This window comes from Ambystoma mexicanum, chromosome 13 (genome assembly GCF_040938575.1).
Source record: "Ambystoma mexicanum isolate Mex_15411 chromosome 13, UKY_AmexF1_1, whole genome shotgun sequence".
Lineage (NCBI taxonomy): Eukaryota > Metazoa > Chordata > Amphibia > Caudata > Ambystomatidae > Ambystoma > Ambystoma mexicanum.
In genome coordinates, this window is record NC_090938.1 from 523,083,393 (window position 1) to 523,107,054 (window position 23,662).

At 42.7% G+C, this 23,662-nt stretch overlaps 1 protein-coding gene across 5 annotated transcripts in view; it reads left to right on the forward strand.

Moving 5' to 3' along the window:
* The window catches only part of LOC138521417 (spermatogenesis-associated protein 21-like), a 1,690,677-nt gene that overhangs the window by 824,461 nt on the left and 842,554 nt on the right, over positions 1-23,662 (forward strand). For all 5 annotated transcript variants that reach the window (XM_069634222.1, XM_069634219.1, XM_069634221.1 and 2 more), the window contains one exon: positions 18,239-18,382. In XM_069634222.1, coding sequence (XP_069490323.1) covers positions 18,239-18,382 — 144 coding nt within the window. The remainder of the gene's footprint in view (positions 1-18,238; positions 18,383-23,662) is intronic.

Here is a 23,662-nt window from a genome sequence, read left to right on the forward strand (position 1 = left end):
GATAGGCCTGGTGGATGAGGTGGGCAGGAGCGCCCCAGGATGTTCAGATGGTCGGAGACGTGGGGGGTGTCTTCAGGAGGTCTGGGAAGGCTGAGTGGTCAGGGGGGGGACCACCCGAACACTCTCCTGGCTGGCGTGGTATTTGGTGGGCCGGGGCGCCCCAGGAAGCTGGAAGGGGGGACTCCGGGTCCAGGCTGGGGGGGGGAGCGCGGGGGGACGGCGGGCACTCACCCAGTCAGACCCCCGACACCGCCTCCAGGGTGCTGGGCTGTAGGGAGAAGCCGCGGCCCCCCCCGCCGTCCGGGTAGATCGTTGGCAGGATAAGAGGCGGGGGGGGCGGTGAAAGGGCCCCCTCCGCAGGTTTCGAAGCTAGGGGGCCTCGGGGGTCTGGTCGTCCTCTCCGCGATCTGGTCCGCTGCACGGGGTCCCTCCTCCAGGAGGGACCACCTCAGAGGCCGGAGAGTCTACTGGACTGGGAGGTATAGCTGGCGGTGAAGGCTGACGCCGATCCCGGCCTCCGATCCAATGGAGGGGGGAGACGGCAGGGAGGAGCACCCGAGCCCCCGCCGAGGCCTCAGGAGGAAGGGCTCCGGGGGCCGGAGCGACCTCTCCTCCGGCGAAGCTTAGGATCGGGGCAGAGGGCGAGAGCAGAGGGCTCTACGGACGTCTCGTCACTGGGTGTCGGCGGGGAGGAGGGGCCTGGGCCGCGGCCGCCATCTTGGTTCGGCGTGGAGAGGCACCCGCGTCGTGCTCCGTCGCCGCGTTTTCGGTGTTCTCGCTGCGATCGCTCTCCTAGGTTGAAGCGGTGGATGCCTCAGAGATTCCGCCGGCTTGTCCCGCCATAGGAACAGCGGCGGCGGCGCTGGAGCCGGCTAGATTTCAGCTGGAGCCGCGGGTCCTTACGGAGGCCATTAACAGACCAGCCTCATCAGTGGCGCTCCAGGCCACGCCCCTCGCTGTAGCATTTTTTGAGCCAAGTAAGCCGTTAATTAAACTTTGGTGTTAATGTGTGCATGTAGCTTCTTCATAGTAATATTAGCTATGTTTGTGCTGTACATAATTTTGTAGTGGGTTGGGGTAATTCTCCAGAGCTTTTAATTTTTGTTTGGTGAATATTTCAGCTAAACCTTAGTATGTCTGTTGACCTGTCGAAAGCTTGTACCTCTGCCATGCCATCAACAGTGGCAAATGGTGCTAGTTTCAGAGATGAGTCTTTGTGTTTTGAACCCAAATGTAATCAGGGAAATCTTCACAGGTGCTGGGTGTTCCTTAGTGGTAATCAGACATTCATCATCGTTATTCTGAACCATTTTCACACATGGTCTTTTTTTACTTCTATGATGAATCCCAGGGTATTTTCACTGCTTCCATGGGGAGGCCCCTTCCCATAACCTGGGTGTCACTGGTCTGGCTCTGGCGTGGCTGACTTCTTTCCTCTCCGACCGACCCTCCCACGTCCAACTTGGGTCCTTCCTCTCCGACATCTTTTTCTCTACCTGTGGTGTCCCCCAGGGATCTAACCTCTCTCCCTGGCTGTTCAACCAATACCTCGCACTCCTTGCCCACCGCATCGCCACTCTCTGTCCCAACTTTCAGTGCTATGTGGATGACACCCAGCTCATTTTCAGGCTACCCTCGGCCTCCTCCTCCTCCTCTCCTTCCCTCATCTCTGACTGTCTGTCTGCCATCCAGAATTGGTGTGCCACCAACGACCTCTGCCTTAATGCCAGCAAAACTGAGATTCTACTCATCGACACACCCACTCCCTCCTTCCCTGGAGCTCTCTGGCCGGCCTCTCTTGGCCCTCCTCCCACTCCCACCTGCAAGGCAAAAAACCTCAGGGGTATCTTCGACTCTGCACTCTCCTTCTCCCCTTACATCTCTGACGTCTCTAAGAGGTCACACTACCAGCTGCACCTCCTTAGAGGTATTCTTCCTTTCCTTTCCTTCCCCCAGAAGCTCACTGTCTCTAGAGCCCTGGTCCTCTCCAAGTTGGACTACTGTAACAGCCTCTATCTAAATCTTCCTGCCTCCACTCTCCACCCTCTGCAACTTATCCAGAACAGGACTGCGAGACTTGTCCTTGGCCTCAAGCCCAGGGATCGTATCTCTCCCGGACTGAAATCCCTGCACTGGCTCCCAGTGGCTGCGAGGATTAAATTCAAAACCCTCTGCATTGTACACAAGGCCTTCTGGGGTCTGGGGCCGAAATACCTTCAACTCTCTCTTCCTAAACACCTTCCTTCTCGAGCTCTTCGCTCATCTGCCTCCAACTCCCCGAGGGTCAGTCGCTTCTCCAAGCAAAGAGTTGGTGGCAGATCACTCTCTTCGGCAGGGGCCTCTCTCTGGAACAGCCTTCCTGCCTCCCTGAAACTCGAGGAGAACCACCTCCGGTTCCGGAAACACCTCAAAACCTTCCTCTTTGCTTCTGCTTTCTCTCCTCCCCTCCCTTGCTGAACTCCTGACTGAAATTGCACTGGCTACCTGGCCACCCTTCTGATGTCTGGCCCAGACCCTGTCAACTGCCCACCTTCACTGCCTCCCTGGCAACCCCTGCACTTGGGGACTGTTTTTCTGTATCCCTTCAGTCCCCTTTCCAGCACTTTGTCCGCACTTCCTTGCACTTGCCTGTTGTTTTTTTTAATGTGTTTTATTTATCTTATTTATTCCACTTCCCATGTACTGCACTTTCCCCTCTCCCATTCCCCCCTTGCACTCTTCCTTTTTTCCCCCCTTCCCATGCACTTGCGCGATCTGAATGACACCTGGCCTAGTAAGATCGTTGTCTGTCCTCCCTTTGTTCCCCACCTTGCCTCGTCGCGCCTTGAAACACTTGTGTATAGGCGCGTTATAAATGCTATATCATATCATATCATAAGGCTAAGGATGTGAGACTGCTACCCTGGGTGTGGTACTCAGCCGTGGATCTCATGGCGAGGAAAATCCTCCATGGGACCTGTGACAATCCCCTTGGGTGAACGCGGTATTCCCCTTCCTCATCTCCATCCCTCCTTCTTTTAAACCCACTCAGTACCCTGTGATCCCCCACACCTCTGTCTGTTTTTGTAGTATTGAGGAAATCAAGTCCCAGGAAAGTACTGAGATGAAAAAAAGGAGTGCTACTGAACTTTGTGATGATCATCAGTTCAGTACTGGGACAAGGAGGGAGGATTAAGTAATGAAGAATACCTATGGGAACCATCACACGCAGGCTAGTTGCTGGAGACTGCCTATTGGTTATGCCGAGTACAAATTAGATGAGGCACAATGTCATTCGTCAAGCCAGCCCCTAAGGAACCGAGAGCAAACTTTAAAGGCAGCAGACAGAGAAGCACAAGAACCAGCTGGGGCTGGGATGTCAGTAGGTATAAGCCACCATCTCTAAGGGTGCTGCCAAGACCCGGCAGACCACGAGAAGGCAGCAGAAGCCAAGTCCTCGGAGGACTTGGGACTCCTCCTGGAGCAAAGCCGTGCAGCCCTACCTGCTGGAACTGGAGCAGGGATGCGGACAAGAGCGGGAGCAGAGAAAGACAGCAGAAGCTTGCCCAAACAGCTGGAGAAGCCAGAGGAGGACGCAATGCAGCAATAGCCTGAAAGCCAGGTATGGGTGCTGCCTGGGTCCATGCGTGGGGCTGGAACTGAGCAAGTGGAGCCTAAAGAGGTTCGGGGATCCGACATCAGTTATAATAGATGATAAAATACTGGTCAAGGACCCCAACCTTAATATAAAGACACAGATATATGATGCATCCATAGACACTTGGCAGGAGAGTATACCAAGTGTCCTGGGAAGCGAATGCAAAGGGGTCTGGGACCCAAGTGAACCACATAGGCAAAGCCAAAGTAAATGGGCCAGGGACACTAACACTATCAAGAAGGGAGAGACTAAAAAGACACAGAGGCATGTCACATCAGTAGGCATTTGGCAGGAGACTAGACCAAGTGACCTGGGAAGTCAATACAAAGGGGTCTGGGACCCAAGTGAACCACAGAGACAAAGCCCAAGTAAATGGGTCGGTGACCCTAATTCAATCAAAAAGGTATACATTAAAAAGCCACAGAGACATGTCGCATCAGTAGACACTTGGGAGGAGAGTATACCAAGTGTCCTGGGAAGCCAATATAAATGGGGACTGGAAATAAAGTGAACCTCAAAGGCAAAGCCAAAGTAGATGGGTCAGGGACCCTGAGGAGAACAAGAGGAAAAATACTGAAACTAACTGTGTAAGCCACACATGTGGAACAATACCTGGAAGGAGAGTACACCAGGTCTGTTCAGTGGGTTAGAGAACGATGTTGGGGTAGAGAACCCACGAAAGCAGCACACCAGGGTCTGGGACCCATATGAGGTGGGACAAGAGCCACAAAAGCCAAACACAAGGGTCTGGGACACATATAAGAGCAAAGAAATATATCGTCAAGAGTTTGAGGCCTACAACAAGTTGAGGAGATCCCTGAGAAAATACAAAAGGGGTCTGGGACATACAGAAGAAAGAGAAGAGCTGTTGAACAAGTCAGGGAGAACCCGAAACAACCCAGAGGGGTCTGCAATGCACGTGAAAGAGAAAGACATTTGTTGGAAATCTGAGCTTGACAGTTTTGAGTTAGAAGAAGAAAGAAAAGTTCTATACTAAGTCCGGTGGGTTACTGAACCAAACTTAACACCACATTATGGAATTGATACTTGTAAACTGTGTTTTAGGAACCAGTGATTGTGTTTCTGCACCAGGAACTAAACTTTAAAGACCTTTATCCGGAGCGAGAGAAGCCTCCCTCTAGATCACAAAGAGACCCCGTTTTTCCTTAGTTAAGAGTAAGGGACTGAAATAGGTTTGGACACAGGACGGTGGGCTTATTATTTAACGAGACAGCCTGACAGTATCCTTAGTGTTTTAGTTGAGGTAGGGCAACAACTGATAGAAATAGGTCAAGATAGGCTTTTCATTTTCTTTATTTCTACAATAAAAGTCTTTGATAAGAAGCTTAACACCACTGTGTTAGAATTGTACTTCTGCACCCTTACACTTCTCATAAAATTGTAATGTCAGTTCATGATGTATTCACATTCTGTCCGTTGAAGCAGAACATAACATTCAATGCATGTCAGGTCAAATATTCACCTTTAGGTATAAATCTACAACAAACAAACAAGTAAGACCCTTCCATCAGAACACCTAATTTGGATAGCATAATCAACAGTCCGCAGATTCACATCTAGACATACCTGCTGTCTGTTTTGAACCTCCCCAGTCTAAAACAAAAATAAATCTGTTGGGGCAGAACATACCATTCAATGCATTTTCGATCAGAGATCCATCTTCCGCAATAAATCTACAACAAAGACCGTTCCCTCACAACACCTAAATTACTTAGTATAGTCGACAGTGATCCAGATGCACATCAGACATACCTGCATTCCAATTTGTACCTCCCCATGCTAAACCAAAACAAGTCCTAAATCAAATGCTATGATTCGATCAAATACTATGATTCAGACACGTATGGACCACAGTGCCAAAGGTGGAAGAAGTGGAAGATATCATGCCTGTTCTTGATTTCTGTACCAGAATGACTCACAGAACACAATTCCAAATCTCTAATGACAGAATGCGGTATTTGGCGGTAAAAAGCACATTTAGCATTCTATAAACAATACAGACATTCTGTTATGCCATTCCAAATGTCATCCACATTGGAAATAAAATTGCTTATTCTTGTGTTTGATGGCTATTCCCGTAAGAGAGTGATCAAACCTACTTTGTCAAACACCAAAATAATTGCCTCCACAATAGTTAGGCTTAGTATAGGTAGGGAATCCTATTCCTTGCCGCATCACCTGCTGAGTTGCAAAGCATTAAGGGATAACTGTGTCTGCAGGAAATGGCCTTGACAAATCATTCCCAGATAACCCCATGATGTTCCTAAGCACATTGTGTGTGACGTCCATTGCAGAGCTTCTAATGTGGATGTAAATTCCAAATGCAACAGTTACTGATTAAGCAATATACAAATAATGGAAAAATCATCGAAATGAAGAACTGTTTTGTATTTTTATTTTTAATTATTTTTTTATTACTTGTATACATCAAATGATTTGATTTTACAAGGCCTCAATTTTTGTTCTTTAAGTAAACGTCATCTAGGTTTTTCAGGACACTGACAGATTTGTGTAAAAGGAGAAATAAAAGTCAGACGTCTCAACTGTGCAAGTTGTAGCCAAGTGTACAAGGAAAGAGATTATTTACAATTAGTTTCATTTCAGGTTATCAATTTCCACCAAGGCGTTTTGCAAAATTTTTGCAGTTGCCATTGTCCACTGTGTCTTTTCACCACTCATCAGACGGGCCCATCATGTTTCTTCTTCACATAAAATGTGTGCAGATATCACTGGGCTTATGTACACTCGTCTGATCGATTGGATCACGGGACATGACATTAATAGGTGTTTTACGGACTCAATCTGTGTGCTGTCCTTGCATAATCTACATGCGTTTGTATTCGATAGGCCTCTCACAAACAGGATTTTGTTTGTGGCCAGTAAGTTTAAACGTGCTCTCAGAAAATGTTGTCTTAGAGATTTGTTCAGGAATTTCTTGATGACTTGTTGAGTTTGGTTCCGTTTTTTTATGTACACTGGCAGATGGTTAAGGAGTTTGTTTTTCCCTGCAAGTTCTTGGGTGATGATCCAATCCAGCTCCTCCATTTTCTTTTTAATTCTCTGTGGGTTTTTGATCAAATCTTCCTTGGTGCACAGTATTGACTCTAGTTGCGTCTTTTTTATGTCAGCCAATTTCATCAGCATTTTGCAACCACCGCCTTTAACTTCATTACTAATTAAGTGATACAAAGGGAGGCTATCTGGGAGGATAATTTTTCTGGAAAGCGACATTCCACTTGATTCCACTGTGGCTTTCAGGGACAGCAAACCCAACTCCCTTCTTATTGCTGGGGCGAAGTTGACTTAGGGAAGTTCAGGACAGACCTCCAAAAGTAGCCTTCTAGTTTTTGCCATATTTCTATCAGGATCGTTGGCATTGAATCTCCACCGTAAACTAGAGCGAGGACGACCTTTGTTTTATAGAATTTTATTACTGGTAGAAGAGAAAATCGTCTACATTTTTTGTCCATCACTCGGGCTTGCGTAGTGAGCTTCAGAGTTTTTCCAAAAGGTATAGTTGCATCCTTGATTCAACTCTTGAGCTATCTATCATTACTGCTAGATATTTAAATTCTTGGACTTTCGCGATTTGCACACCCTCAAGTTGCCAATTTAGGATTTCTGTCCTTTTCGCTGATTTTTCAAAGATCAAGATCTTAGTTTTCTCCTGGTTGATTTAAAATTGTATAGTAAACGCGGGACTGAGGACGCACTGATTTTTGGAGGGAATGATCTAATACCAGAACACGATTTTTTGTAGTCGCCAAGGTATGCAATGAATAATGCTGGTGCCAAAGGACACCCTTGTTTTACCCCTCTTCTAGTGGCTATCTCATCATATAGGATGCCTTGTTGGTTAAGTCTGACTCTCATTGTGGTAGCAGAGTGTAGTGCACTTATCGGTTCTAAAATTTCATTAGGGCATTTCCAGGCCAAAGGTTTTGTCCATAATTTTTCTCTGTCGACCTGGTCAAAAGCTTGCGTAAGATCGATAAACGCAAGGAACACCGTTGCACGGCCCTCCATGATTTTGCTTTTTACAATGCTCAAATGCATGATGTTGACTGAGGTATCAGAATTTTTCCTAAAGCCTGCTTGAAAAGGGTCAAGACTTGCTGATGACTTTGCCAATGATTGGAATTTTGTTAGTAGAAGCGAGCCGTAGACCTTCCCAATGGTGTCAAGAAGGGCTATCGGGTGATCATTTCTGGGGTCTTCCCTGTTTCCCTTCTTGAAGATAGGCACCACCACTGAAGATGTCCATGAAGTTGGGATGGAACTTGAATCACTGCATTTTTTGAAGACCAAGCTGATAAAGTTCGTCCAATCAGTCGGATGGTTTTTTAGGTCAATGTTTGTGACCCCATCCAGGCCCGGGGCTCTTGATATTTTCAGTTTTCGGACTGTAGATTCAATGTCTTCTTTATTGGATAGGTCTTCCAAGTATGTCTTAGGCTTTCCTGTCGGTGGGGATAGCTCTTGAGATGGCTGTTGGAATAAAGTTGTAAAGTGGGTTTGACACATTGCTTCGCTCACGTTATTTGTCAAAGTAGGTTCGATCTGAGCGCCTGAGGTTTTAATTAGTGCCCAGAATTTGCGAGGATTATGCCCTTCCACCTGCTGTAGCATATCTTCTGAGTCTTGTTGGTAGAGTCTTACTCGATAGTTTTTGACCCAGGATTTATACTTCTTTGTTTCTTCGTGGAGCTGGGTTTGCAGAGACTTTGATTTTGATTTCCCGGCCTTTCTCTTTAGTTGTCTAAGATGGCGTAGTTTATCGACAAGTAATTTGTCGAATTTATGGGTTTTTGTTTGAACAGGTTGATTTGACTTTAAGGGTCCCACTTTGTAAGGTATTAAGAGTGGCCGGTAATCTATTTCCGATGGTGTTTCTCCAGCTCTGCTAGATTCGAGCTGTCTTTTGTAATTGAACGTGAGTTCCTCTATTTTTTTAGCCGTAAGTCTTAGGCGGTTTCCTTGCTTGTTACTTTCCATGTTTACCATTGTAGTTGCTTTCATGGGTGCTGGTGAGGCCCATGATACTTTCAAAAGGTTGTGATCACTGGATTTAGTCCGGGTAACCTCAAAAGAGCTGATTAGCTGCAACATAGCTTCGGAAACATAGATGTAGTGAATGGTTGCTGTTGAGTTTTCCCTCTCCCACTTCGGGATCTGATTTGGATTGAAGAAGACGTGGGCAATATCATGAAAATTCCGGAAATCCATTAGAGCTTGCCAGAGCAGACCACATTTCTCCAGTGAAGGTTTGGGTGTTTTCTCAGTGGAGGTTTGTCTTTTTCTGGTGCATATTGCGTTGAGATCGCCACATATAATAATGTGCGCAACTTTCTTTTCAACTTTTGTTTCGTCAATTTCGTTTTCTATTGTAGCTAGGAACTTTTTATCCGATGTTATTTGCGGGTTCCAGTAAATGGTGATTATGACTATTGGAGTGGTCAATTTTTTCCATGTCACCAAATTGAAGTGGTCCCAGTTTACCAGTACCGAAAGGTGACTCAGAGAGGCTGCAAGCGTCTCTTGAATATTGATCCCACTCCCAGAGCGGACATCGAGTAGAAGGCCAGAAGATGGTCGCCCTATTCGTCCTTTCAATGCTGATGAGATTTCGATGGAAAAACCGTTCAGGGAAGGCTTTTCCACCAGCCAGGTTTCTTGAAGGGAGAGGATGGGGAAGTCACCTAAATCTAGGCCCCCGGTTTTCGTCAGGTGTTGGTGACCGCATGTATTCCAGGATCCCATCTTCAATATTGCAGTTGCCATTTCTGTGGTCGTTGTGGAATCCACGGTGCAGCTCTATGGTCGATGAGTTGCTATTTTTTTGAATGAGTTGGGAGTGCTTTGGGGAACCAAGCCCAGAGCTGTTTCATGGGGGCAGAAGATATTTCTTTTGTTTGAGTATCGTCTCCTTTGTTTGGAGTATCTCTCTAGGAATTTCCCTCTATGCCTCTTGGGAATCTTCTCTGATCAGGAGAGTCGGCTGTTTGATGATGTTTTTTCTCAGAAGGTTGGGCCCTGGGCTTTTTTCCGATCTCTTTTCTCGGGACGGTTTATTTTCTTTTAAATAATTGAAGTCGGTTTGTGATAATACATTTCTGTTTCTTGGTTTCAGTCCTGAGGCTGTTGCAGTTTTGTGACTCTGCCTACTACTTCTATATAGCGCCTCAGTTCTTGACATGTCATGCCTTCTGGAATTTGAGTATTGTCTAACTCTTTCCTGTTTATGTTCTTCTTGGACTTTTCCTCTTAGTTCAGTTATTCAGTTGCCCAGTTTTAGTAGGTCTTCCTCTACTTCTTTAGGGAACAACCTCAGAGCAGAGGCTCTTATGTGGAGATACATTTTTGCTTTGTGGTCTTTGTGATAGGGTTCCACTAGAATGTAATCATCCAATTTTAATTATCTAAACTCGCAGATTTTTTTGAAAATCTTGAGAACTGTTCCTCTGTTTAGGACTAGGTCCTCACAATTTTCTGAGATTTGCTCCAGTTTGAAGATTTTTGTTGGGGTAGATTTCCTTGAGTTGCTTTTTGTGGGCAGTTTTGGTCTTTCGCTTGACGGAGAGGCTTGTTGACGTGGAGAGCACGGCAATACATTTTTGGTTCGATCTTCTGCTTTCACTGATATGTTTGAGCTTTTGCGAATTGGTTTCTGAATTTCTCGTTCATTCTCAAGGTTTTTTTTTTGCTTGAGCGAGGGGTTGACTCTTTGTGGCTTCAAAGGGGATGGAGTGAAGTTTCTCCTATGATTCGGTGTGTCTCGTGATGTCCCTGGTCTTGGCGATGATGACAGTGAGGGGATCCTGTTTGTGTTTTTTTGTCCAGATTCTCTGGACTTTGAGGGGGTTTCCCGTGAGTGGAACGAGGAGTTCGTTTTGTGGAGTAAACCCTCTTTCTGGTCTGAATCTAGTTTTTCTAAATCGTGGGGTTCTTCATTTGGGATCTCCTCCTCGGGTGTCTCTTTTGATGGCAAAAGGTGTTGGCTGAGGTTCATCAAATTCTTATCCACCAGGAAGTCCTCAACAATGGTTGGTGATTTATGAAGAGTCTACCGGATCAGGTTTTGCTTTGTTGGAGTTTTCTGAGTCTCTAGGACTATAGGCTTCTCTCTCTCTTTTTTACTTTTTTTAGAGTGAGTTTGTGCGTGGTGTTTGAAAATATCAGAAATCGTTTCCTTTCTTGGAATGTCTATTTCTGAGAGCTGGAGGGTCACTTGATGTCTTCTACCAGGTGCCGATATCGATTTTATTTTTGCTTCCTCACTAGTAGCAGTTTTTTTGTTTGCCACGTTTTCTTCTTGAGGTGATTCAATAATAATACAAGAGGAATCCTCAGTTTGTGGTGACTTTCCATCTGTTAACAAGCAGCCTTCCTTTTGGAATGAGATTTGATGGGACTTTTGTGAGGATCTGAAGGTTTGTGTCTGGGACATAGATAGTATCTTTTGACTGTCTTGTTGTGTCTTTGGTGAGCAAGAAGGTCCCGGATTTTGGCCTTTGAGGTGTAACTGAATATCAGGAAGGTTTTCAGAAAAAGTCCACGGAATGGTTTGGGACGCTACGTTGTTACTTTTTTTCAGATGGCAGGTCTGCACCGGGTTGAGAGGTTCTTTATTTGCCGGAATAGTCAGAATTGGTTCAAGTCCTATGATTTGAGTGTTAATTTTTTGCTCCATTGCTGTTATGTAGTCTTCCAAGAAAATCAGCTTTGTGTGCATCATTGCTGTTACGGTGGTATGGTCCTTTAGAGTGTCGTTTAATGCCTCGTATAGTTTTCCAAATGGTGCTAGCGCGATATTGACCGCTGACATAATAGTTAGCAGGTCAGGTTTTTTTCATGGCGTTTCTTTTGATGCATTAAGTGGGAGTTTGCTTAATCTTTGACTTCTCAAACGTGTATTCAAAGGCGATTCTTGTGCCACGGTTCGTGTTGGAGAACTGTTTTTTGGCTCATTCATGTTGTTTTGAGATTGAAGAGGATTGCTGGATAAAAAGGTTTTATCTCTATTTAAGCAAAGAGCTTCCTGATCTTTATGAAGGATTATTGGAGGGAGCATAGAGTCAGGTGGGGTGTTTATGTTAGAAATAGGGCTCAAGTTTGCCGAGTTCAAAGACTTTGGTGCCCGGTCAAAAGCCCTTGGTGTGTTGTTTTGAGGAGATACCGGTTTGTGGTTGTTTAAACGGTGAGAGGGAATTTGTCTCTTGGAACCTGGAGGTAGCAGGGCGTCTGTGTTGGTTTTTTCATTTCCACCGTTTCCACCAGTTGGAAAAGGAGTTTGGGTGGAGTTAATTTTTTCCTCGCTCAAACTCAGCGAGGCTTGCCTGAAAGGACGGTCTTCCACTCTTGTCAATGAGCCCGCTGATGACGGTCGAGACGAGGCCAACGGTATATTGTCTTACTGGGTTTTGACCTGTTTTGCGTATTTTTATGGCTGGCAATGGTTCTTGCACTGCTTCCAGTATCTCTGCATCTGATAGTTCATCTAGGAGGTCATGTTTCCGCTTACACTGTCTCTTAAAAAAGTCTTTTAAAGCACTGGAAAGCACTGGTTTAGAGAAAGATTTATTTAATGCAGCAATATGTTTTTTTTTTGTTTGTGCTGCCGTGAACTTTCCTAGGGTTTTTCCCTCCAGACGTAGCAGTTTGTTTAGTGTCCATTTTTAGCAGTGGCCTTTCCATTGGTTTTCTCTAGCAATGAGCCACTGCTAACTTGGTAGTATATATTTTTTTTTTTTGGTACAGAGGGGGATGGTTTTTTCCCCTGGGTTCGCTCTTATCCACAGTGTACTTTATAGAGAGTTGCGGGTTTATGTCCGGAGTTATTTTTTCCCTTTCAAGAATGGTTTCATTTTCACCTTGAGGTCCCAAAGTCTCCACGGAGCCTCCCCTGTCGAGAGGGCTCAGTTTTACGTCATCGTTACAGTCAGCATTCACCTCCGCCTAGATGATGACGAAAGGTCCATTTATCCGGCCCTGACCCTGCTTCGGCTGATCCATTGGAGGAGCCGGCGGTTGGAGACAGGAGGCTGGGTGCGGAGGGGCCCGCTCACTGTCCTGTGTGGTGTTTTTTGCCTGCTCCTTTTCGCAGAAAAGCGTTGCTTCCGTGTCGCAGGAGAGAGAGAATCTCCTGCTGACAGAGGCACGAATGTGGTCCTTATCCTCTCTTTGGGCGAGCCAAGGATGTTACACCACAAGCTCGACACCACTCGCAGAACCGGAGGCGAAACCCTCGCCGTCTGTCCTTCGACAGGCGGCACTCGGTCATTACGCTCAGGTAAGGAGTGGGGAGGGATAGAGTCTGTGTTTCGGAGGTTCGGTGCAGGAGCGGCGGGGTCAATTTCTTTCCTGGAGACTTCCTCGATTTGGATGGCTTGATCCGGTGCGGAAAACTTTTGAGGTGCGAAAACCAGTGGAGCAGTGATTTGGTTAATCAGGATTTGTGGGTTCATGTGTGTAACCGAAAAGGTTTCAAGAGGTTCAAGGAGCTGAGGCCGATCGGGAATCAATGGTGGGGCTGATGAAAAGTGGCCTCTAACCGGTGGTCGAGGGAGCATTGCATCACAGCAAAGAAGAGAGCTTCTCAGACACCTTCTCTCGTCATCTTCATCCTGTGCCCCTTTCAGTAAGGTACCTGGGACATGCTGGAAAACTTCGGACTCCATTTCCAGTCTTCAGTCCTGCCAAGGACTGCAAAAGACTGCGTTCACCTCTGCGGCCGCTCTGCGGCCGTTGGTAGTGTTTACTAGGTCTTCCCAGAACAAATGAGACTGTAGAGAGACTGTCACAGCAAAGCCAAACGACGTATCACAGACTGCAAAAGACTGCGTTCACCTCTACCTTTGTTTTCTTATTTCAAAAGGACTGGTCTTCTAAACCCCCATGATGTTCACACAGATTGTATTTTGATATATGAGAGCTTGTACAGGATAACTGTTTTTTTAAAAACTACATTTGAATGGCAAATGTTATGCTGAGTACTCATAGCGTTATTACCTGGTACAAGGCAAAGTATACGCAATGCAACCCTGTTGTCAATGTATCACATATGGTCATAACTATTGCATGCCATAGTTATTAAACATAATGTAGTTCAGAATAATTACATCTATGATAACAACAATTATGTGGTTTTAACCATTCAAAAACATTTCTGGAAAACATATGATGATAACAAAAATAACACAATGACTGCATGCAGGAACGTTTGCTAGAAACAATGTGAATCCCATTCTTCATTCCCCCCAGAAATACTGCATCCAATCTGTCTCTACAATAGACCTCTCTCTTTGGGCCATTATTCTCATGCGAATCTGATTGTGGGGATGGGTTGTAACTACAATTAATATCCAGAACAGCATTTGGCAGACTTGATGTTGGTGCTCCATAAAAACAAAAATCATCTATTTGTGTCCTTACATTTGACCAATGTTCATTCCACCTTATCTTCGCTTTTTTCGTTGTGTGGTTAACATGGTTAAGTCCAGAAGCGCACCTGATGCAGTAGATAACATTTGGCATGTCACATATTGCAGATTGTCTTAACAAAATGTGTTTGCCCGTGCCTGGGTGAAACACAATATTTCCTTTTGTTACATTGTTACAATTAATGCAATGTAAACATAGAAAGACACCCATCTGTCTGCTCGAAAGAATGTTTGGTGTCCTCAGATCAGTCTTAACCAACAAATCACATAAGTTTCTACTACGTTTGCATGCAAATACAGGTGGCATTTGAAAAAGCAAGTGCAATTTTGAATCAAGTTAAAACAATTGGCAATGGTTTTTGATGATTCTTTTAACTTTTAAACTCTGTGTGTAATACTTAGATATTTAAAGTAAAGATGGTTGAGTTTGTCTTATGCAAGTAAATCAATGATTGACATGTCTGTTTAGCTGCCCTTTCTTCTGCCAGTGTCAACTCCTCATTAGTGTAACCTCTTGTTTTAAACCTTTCAAGTGTAGCTGTCACTTGGCCCATGACCTCTTCGTCATCACTTACTATGTGTTTTACCCTCTGTAATTGACTATAAGGGAGACCTCTAATTGTTTCTTGGGAATGGAAACTCAAGCAGCAGTACAGTTTCAGCAGACTGTTATTGTATTTTGATTTGTGACATGAATTGGTGACAAGCTCAAGAGCATCCACATATTTTTGTACATCCAAAAATGTAACATATTGTGAATTGGATTATCTCCTTAATCATTTGCTTAATGTACTGAAACATTTTGTTAGAACGGCTATCCAAATATCCCCAAAATATCATTTTGCCAAATAAATATAAGGTCAATTTGGATTGGTTGACTAATGGAGGCTGAACGGCGGAAAATGTATGAATTTAGACTCCTAATCAGTTCTCGAGATAAAATTTCGAAGTGGGAGCATTTTACTCCCTATTTTTTAAAGATGGTAGTAAAATGATGCTTTAGGGAGTACAAATGTAAGTCCCATTTCCAGTGGGAGTTTTTGTCGTGAACCAGATGCCTATGACACAAGGAAATGTCAGAGGCAGTAGGTCTCCTATTGCAGGGCGACTTTCCTAACAAGAGCGCAGCCTTCGCGAACTGTATACACAGCGGCTAGGGGCTCAGATGAAAAGGCATGAGGGAAAGAGGCCTGATTCTCAGGCTGTATGATGTACTACCAACATGGAGGAACCCATAGACCAGAACTGCCCGTTGATTTATGCAACCAACCGGACACAGTAAGTCATAGATTGGAGGGACCTAACCCCAAGTGGAACGAGGAAGGAAACGAATGGAAATAGAACAAAAGGAATTTACCAGGGATCCAAGGACCAAATTCAAGAGATCACAGCAGACCATGGCAAGATGTAGTATACAAAAACACAGTACCAGCAACAGTCCAGGAAGACAGGCAGGATCGATAATCCAGAAATTCAATCCTCATAAGGCAACCATATCCAATAAGGGCAATCCAACAGACAATCCGTAATGCCAGGAATCCAGGGTCAAGGAAAACATAGAAAAGAAAAACACCAGGCAAGAACAGCAGCTCATAGGAAAAAGCCAGAGCTTGATGTTGAGAAGTGATGCACTCGCTGTCTCAATCCCCTTTGAAATCACTGCAGTGGGAAGAGCCGGATCTGGGGCTTGCACTGATCGGACTGATGTCGATGCATAGAGACATTGCATCCCATGCCAGTACGCATGGTCCTCTGGGAAATATAGTTCTCGTGGGAAGATCTTTGCGCGAGACGCCATGGGACTCGCCAGTCTCTGGGTCTTCTGTGTTCCTGACAGTAAGGAGAGACCAGCCCTCGGAACCCATGGGTCCTGACAGTCTTTTGTAAGTGAGTAAAAATATGCTTTAACTGTAATATAGAAATGTTTTGTAATAAATAATACTTTTCACCAAGTTATTCATGCACATTAAAAAGATAAATGTTTACCTATTCCAATCAGACAGTAATAACGGAAGAGTTTCTTCTTGTTGTACTACATGTACTACTGATCCAAACATATGCATGGGGCTGTGTGGGTACAAGCAGGGGTACAGGCTTCTATGTGACTGTATCTTATTTTTGTTTTGAGTGTTTCTACTTCCCATTTTTCTGTTTTGGGAGTATGTGCCTATTATTAGGGAGTACAAGTCGTCAATAAGCCTCTTATTTGTAGAGCTGCTCCTAATAGTTCCATTCTATAGTACGAGTCTCATACCAGCATTGGTTGTGTAAGTGGGATTGAAACAAGGACAAATTTGACATTTTTCAATTCTATATTATGATGCAATTTTTGGCTCTCAACCAGTTCCCTTCTGCCAACAGTGCCATGCTTGAATATGCCTGTAAAGTTTTTTTTACCAACTATCTGGAACTTGTTTATTGATGATGACATAGCTTCATGCGGGCAGTTCCACCAACCTCCATAGTAGAGATATCGCTGCTGCCTGCAAATGAAAAGAGATCTTTGTGGCATTTACTTAGGCTTTCTATGCTGCTGATTACCACTTGCCTTGCAGGCTACACTCTGTGGTGATAGGGACAGACAAGCAGTTGCTAGCCAAACTTTTAAGGAGAGTCTGCTAAGAAAAAGTATTTTGTGTACACGAACACAACTGGCCACTGTAAAATACTGTTTTTGTTGATCACTTCTGCAGATAAACATTGAGTAATAGAGTATTGGTTGTGCAAAAGTAGACAAACTGAGGATAATCTGTACATTTGTACTCATGATACTGTACTCATGATATTGGCCTTACACAGTTCGAGTCCCATACCTCATTGGTATTGTCTGAAGGATCGAACGGGGGACATATTTGAATTTTGTCTAATGGTCGCATTTTCTGAACTAAATCAAATAATCCCCACCAGTGGTGCTCTGCTCAAACATGAGCACCCTTACCTTCTATCTAGCACATGTTTATTGATGATGACCTGGCGTCATGCAGGAAGAATTGGTAAACAGTGGACTCAAAAAAAGGTATAAATATTAATTAAAATATCTACTTCAAGCACATCTATTGAGCGACAGTAAGAATTGGAAACAGGGTGAGAAAAAAGCAGAAAATACATATAAGTAGTCATTATCGTAAGAGATAATTGGAGCCACAGTCTGATCTACACTTGCCTCCCTTGATATGCAATTGCAGGCAACATAGTGTGAGAGAGGCGATAGATGAGCATTGATGACAACATGAAAATCAAAGCACTATCCCTGGAAAGAATCTCATAAAAGCCCAACACCAAAAGCATCTGTTAACAAAGAGCTAGTGGAGTACAAAAATGCTGCACTCGATATTAACAGTAAATCACAACATGGGGGTACCCGCAATGTTCCCTCCCAAAACCATCATTGATGCTCACCTACAATCCCTTTTTTTAGTCTACTCAATTAACTGGCCAATTTTGCATGAAGTCATGTCATCAGCAATCATCTTGTGGGAGTGTCATTGATGAGTCTTGAACACGTCACTTTTGTCAGTGTGTTTCCCCTGGTTAGTGTTCTAACATTTTGCCTACCAATGTTTTGGCTGGGGGTGTCCCCGATGCCAAGGTGTCTGGGAACAGTGTAGTTGTGTATGGGTAGGGTATGTAGGTGCAGGTCCTTTCACCCTTTTGAATGACAGTGAAGTACCTAGTGGTGAATTGATAGGCAGTCTTTTCCGTGACTGTATGGGCATTCCTGTATCAGAGTTAATTTGGGTCCAAAATAGTGACAAGTTGTGTTTGGGAAATGTCCATTTTAAAAGAGCAAAGTGTCAAGATATCAATGTTAAGTAAAGAAGTGTCTTTTCGAATGGGAGCAGGATAGTGTGAAATTGTACATGTATGAAAGATGACATGCCGGAGAAATAAAATCAATTTAATTAAAAAAGTGTTTTCTTTGCATGCTAATCCTTCCCAGATTCATAGGCATAGGCTATTTTGCACTTACAGGCACAATGGGACCTGATGGGCAGTAAATATTATAACCTTGTAAATCTGATCAGAAACCTATGTTTCAGAGATGTCTATGTGCTCCAAATGTAAAATGCTTTTGACAGTTGCTCTGTCCTTCATCTTTGATAGTTGACTTGCAATCTACACTGTTGTATACCTTCTACAGCCTTCCGTGTCGCCTTTGACATTTTCAGAAAGGATTGTGGCAGTAAGATGTCCTTGCATCACCTTGAGAACAGCATGAACACAGTGGGCATCCATCTGAACCATACAGATGCCTTCCAGGTCTTCAAGAGTGCAGATATTAACAGTAAGCCGGGTGTTGGAAGTTGGGCTATGCTACTATTCTCAGAGGTTGTAATGTATGTGTGCTTATTATTACTTTGGAGTCTATGGGCCTGATTCTCAACGATTTGTACTGGAGCAAGGAGGTCATTCCTGTGATCATCTCATGTTTGAAGCTGCTACCTTATACCTGATAGACAAAGCCAAAAACCAGCAAATTTGTATATATCTAGAGACTTTTTTAGATGTTCATATGCAAATAGGATTAGCTAAGATTTGTTCAAGGGCATTGCAGAGATTTCCCGAGTATCTCCAGATTTGCTACATTTTTGGGTTTTGTGAATCATTTTCAAGATGGCATGTGCAAATTTAAGATGTCCATGGTCATCTCTTAATTTGCTACGGCACAAATCTTTGTGAATAGGGTCCTACATGTGTGTTGGTCTGCGTGTATTTGCCTTCTTGTAGGTGAGTGTCTTTTTTATTTTTATCATCTTTATTTATTGATTTTAACAACTACAGATATATTATAAATACAAGGAAACAAATACAGTAATACAAACTTTAAGCTAAATCACAACAATATTACACATCAGTCATATCTTCAGAAATATTTTGTACAAGATTTATCTATCTCCCTCAACACATAGCCGAAAGGACAAGACAAAAGACTGCAAAATAAATAACAAAAATACATTTTAAAAAACCACCCCTTACCATTAACACTATCAATCCTATTAAAATAACTTATTCATCGTGACCATCATTATGCACTCCACTACCATATAAATCAATGAAAGACTTCTATAAGGACCAGTAGTTTTCCTCTTTATCCTGCTTCCTAAACATAACCAATTCAAATTCAGATAACACAATCACATCATTAATCCATTGTTCTACTATCTTTTTTTCCTGGACTTCCACACCTTCAAGATCTGTTTTATTGCTATCACTAAAATTGTATCTATCTAAACTCCATATAAGCGGGCCTTCAAGCATCGCCGACTTCTCGCTAACAACAAAACTTGAAACGGTTTTCTTGGAAATGAGTTTGACAAAGTAATGTCTAACCTATCCAATACCTCTCGCCAAAAAGTCAACACTCTTGGACAATACCACAACACATGGACCAATGTCCCCCTCTCGTTCCCACACCCCCAACAAATATCTTCAGTTAATAAACCCAAAGCAGCCATTTGTACCGGTGTCCAGTATAACCTCCCCAAAACCTTCTGATGTATAAGCCGCAATTTAAGATCCATCTTGCTGCTGTACCCAACCCTCCACATATATTTCCAGGCATCATCATTAATTGCACAACCTAAATCAAATTCCCATTTCTCTTTCAATTTGTTCCAAGACTCCATCACTGAATCGCCCTCACGCATAAGTTTTAAATATGTTGATACATTACATATCGATAAGCTAAACATGTTCCAATCTGCCGGCTCCTTCTCTAATTGGTATAGGCAACATATTGAATACTTGAGTCAATAGACTTTCTAATTCCTTATATCTAGTCCTCTCTCTTCCACTCAAATGAAACACTTCTTGAAGCTCCTCAAAAGTCAACAAGCGCCCACCCCGCAGTAAATCATCCAATGACAACACAGCTTTTGAGACCCAGCTTTGCCAGTATAGAAACCTGTTTCCCATTTGTAAAGTGGGATTATACCAAACTGACAATTTAAGATTCATAAAAACATTTCCATTGAAATTAAGTATCCACCATGACATTAAGTCTTTAGTCACCCTAATAGTCGACAATTTAGTAGACCCTTTAGGCAATCTCCCCATTGAAAAGATATTCCCTAAACGGAATGGTAACAAAGTTTCCCTTTCTATAGTTAACCAAATTGCTTCTTCCTCCAACTCTACATTTGCAAATAGGGCTGCTTTTTTCAAAATAAAACCTCTATAATACTTTCCTAAATCCAGATATCCAAACCCCCCTTCTTTTGTATCCCGTAGCAAAATGTATTTCGGAATCTTAGGAGCCTTCCTCTCACTCCAAAGAAAATCCTGAAAAGCCCGATCAAGGTCTTAAAGTTATTTTTTAGAAAAATGTAGGGGAATCGATTGCATGACATAAAATCTTTGGTAGAAGTGACATTTTAATTGTATACATTTTTGCCCAAATCCCTAAATCTAATCTTGACCACCTCCTAAGGGTATCCAACAACTTAGTCACATTAAACTGAACAATTTTCCGCATATCTTTGATCAGAAAAATCCCCAAATATTTCACATATACTTCAGACCATCTGCAGTTCCACCCTACAAAATCCCCTCTCCTAACTGCAGTTGAAAGTGGGAACACCTCCGTTTTATCCCAGTTGATTTTGTAACCTAAATATTTGCCCACTTTTTCAAGTACCTCCTTAAGAACCATGCTACTCCTCTCAGGATTCAAGAGCACCACTACCATATCATCCGCATAAGAAAGTACTTTCACCTCCTTTGTCCCAAAAGTCAGACCAAATATTCTCTGTCCACTCCGTATCAATGCTACCAAGGGTTCCAATGCAATGTTAAACAAAAAAGGCGATAAAGGACACCCCTGTTGCGTTCCTCTGCTGAGTTGAAAAGGTTCAGACATCATATTATTGACCCAAACAAGCCCCAATGCAGAGGTCTGAAGATTCTGAAGACAACAAATCACTCCTTTGTACCTATTTCCGAATCCCATTTTTTCCATAATAAAATCTAGAAAGTCCTAATTCACTTTGTCAAATGCTTTCTCAGCATCCATGAAAACCAAGGCAGCATCGATACGTTTAATACTATGAAGGCTTATTATGTCTATCAATGTCCGTATGTTATCATAACCAAATCTACCCTTCATGAATCCCACTTGAGACTCATGAATGATATTCCCAATGCAACTACTCAATCTATTTGCCAATATTTTTGTAAAAAGTTTTACATCCACATTTAATAAAGAAATTGGCCTATAGTTCTTACAATCCTTGCTATCCCTTCCTTCTTTTGGTATCACAGTAATCATGGCCTCTGTCATTGATCGACATAGATCTTCCCCTTTTAAAAAAGAATTAAACAAGTCGCACAAAATCAGAGCCAAAAAAGTGTCACATTTTCTATAGAACTCAATGGGTAACCCATACAAACCTGGAGATTTCCCTAACTGCAAATGGCCAATGGCCAGCAGGACCTCACCAACTTCAATATCTGCTTCTATCGTATTGGTATCACTTGATGCCAACACATTAAAAGGTATATTTTCAAATAGAATTTCTAAATCTTGTCTGGCTATTGATTCTTCTTCTGTATACAATTTTTTGTAATCATTTCTAAAACTTGAACAAATGTCAGTATTCTATCACACCAATTGTTCATTTTCATCCTGAATTTCCTGAACAAATGCCCCTCCCTGTATACCTCTCAATCTATTTGCCAACAACTTACACTTCTTTCACCAGTTTCCCAATATTTTTGTCGCGTAAAGAAAAGACCCCGCTCCGCCATCAAATTATTTACTTTTGCCAACTTTTCCCGAGTTTGTTCCAATACAGCTCTGTCCTTTATACTCTCCCATGCTGGGCATATTTTTGCTGTAACTCTGATAGCTTAAATTCCAATACATTGACTTCTTTCATGGATTTCTTCCGAAGACGAGAAGTCCAGTTAATTAGAGATCCTCTAATAGTCGCCTTAAAGCTATCCCATATAACCCCTTTTCTAGCAGAACCTTCATTAAGTTCAAAACAATTGGTCATTTGCGACAACAGATCAATCGCCACCTCCTTCTCTTCCAATATTCTGGCTTGTAATCTCCACTTTCTAAAATGCTAGGTTATTGCATCCATCTGCAAACAAATATCCACTGGTGCATGATCAGAAATTTCTCTCTCCCTAATGTTAGCATCTAGAGTTTTATCCAATAATGACTATATATATAATAACCTATAATCCAACCTAGAGAAAGAATCATGGACTGGGGAGAAAAATGTACATTTTTGTCAGACGGATGCAATTCCCTCCAAACGTCAACCAGCTCAAATTTTTCAAGAAAGAAACTGAACTCCCTACAAATACTCACATTCGTATATCTGCACGAGCTGACTCTATCTAGCTTGTAATCACGAATACAATTGAAATCACCTCCTAAAATAACCATTTCACCATGCATCTCATTCAAAAGATTTGAAACATCAAAGAATCCTTTACCAGATGTACATGGACCATAAACACAACCTAGGGTGATCATTTTTCCTTCATAAATTATATCAGCAAAAATCATGTAGCCTTCTCCATCCATCACTACTTTTTCAATTTTATATTGCAATCCCTTCCTAAACAAAATACTCACTCCTCTAGAATTTGCGGAATAACAGTTCGACAGGTCCTTATTATATTTTGAAGTATTCAGCCATTGTCTAGTTTCATCTATTAAGTGCGTTTATTGTAAAAAAAAACATATTAGCCTTGGACCTCCACAATCTCGCCATAACTTTCCTCCTTTTCCTAGGGCATTTCACACCTCTCACATTCCACGTTACTACTGTCAGATTGTTTACCCCCATCTCAACCTACTCAATAAAGTAAGATATCATGCCGTCCCTTCTTATGAGTCAAATGGTGCCCATCACTAGAATCCATACATACATGTACCAGGAATCATCAAATTCACGTGACATCAAAAGATAGAAAACCAAGTAAGGTATCAACATATACAAACAACACAAAGACAAAAACACAAACCACACATCCACAAGACACAACAATAAAACACTAAGCAATAATAAATTAACTGAATCCTGGGTAACCCCTCCAGGTAACACTAAATTCCAAACCTCCTCAAACAAACAGCATTCCAACCCCATCCTCTCATGTTTGTACCTGCCATCATATAGTATACCTGTTAAGTATCATAGTCTCCCTATCAATCAGAACTAAAAAAAATATTAACTTTAAGATTACATTTGAAATATCCCACATTCAAATCTATATAACTACATCCAAATTCACAAAGGCTAACAATCTCATAACCCATAACATTTTTAGAAACATAACCCTTGTTTCCTATTCTATGGAACCTTTAGAAAATAATGAACCAATATATTGTATGGCCTTCAACATTTTAAACGTAATCTGTAAACCAACATTCTAATTTTAAGAATACATCATCACTTCCACCAATGAGCTATAGTCATCATACATGATGATTTCACAACGCAGCTGAACTCTTTTCCCCTTTATGCCAAAAGTGTAGATTCCCTGATGGACTATCATCATAGAAACCCACAAGTCAACTAACATTCACAGATACCTTACACATTTAGCA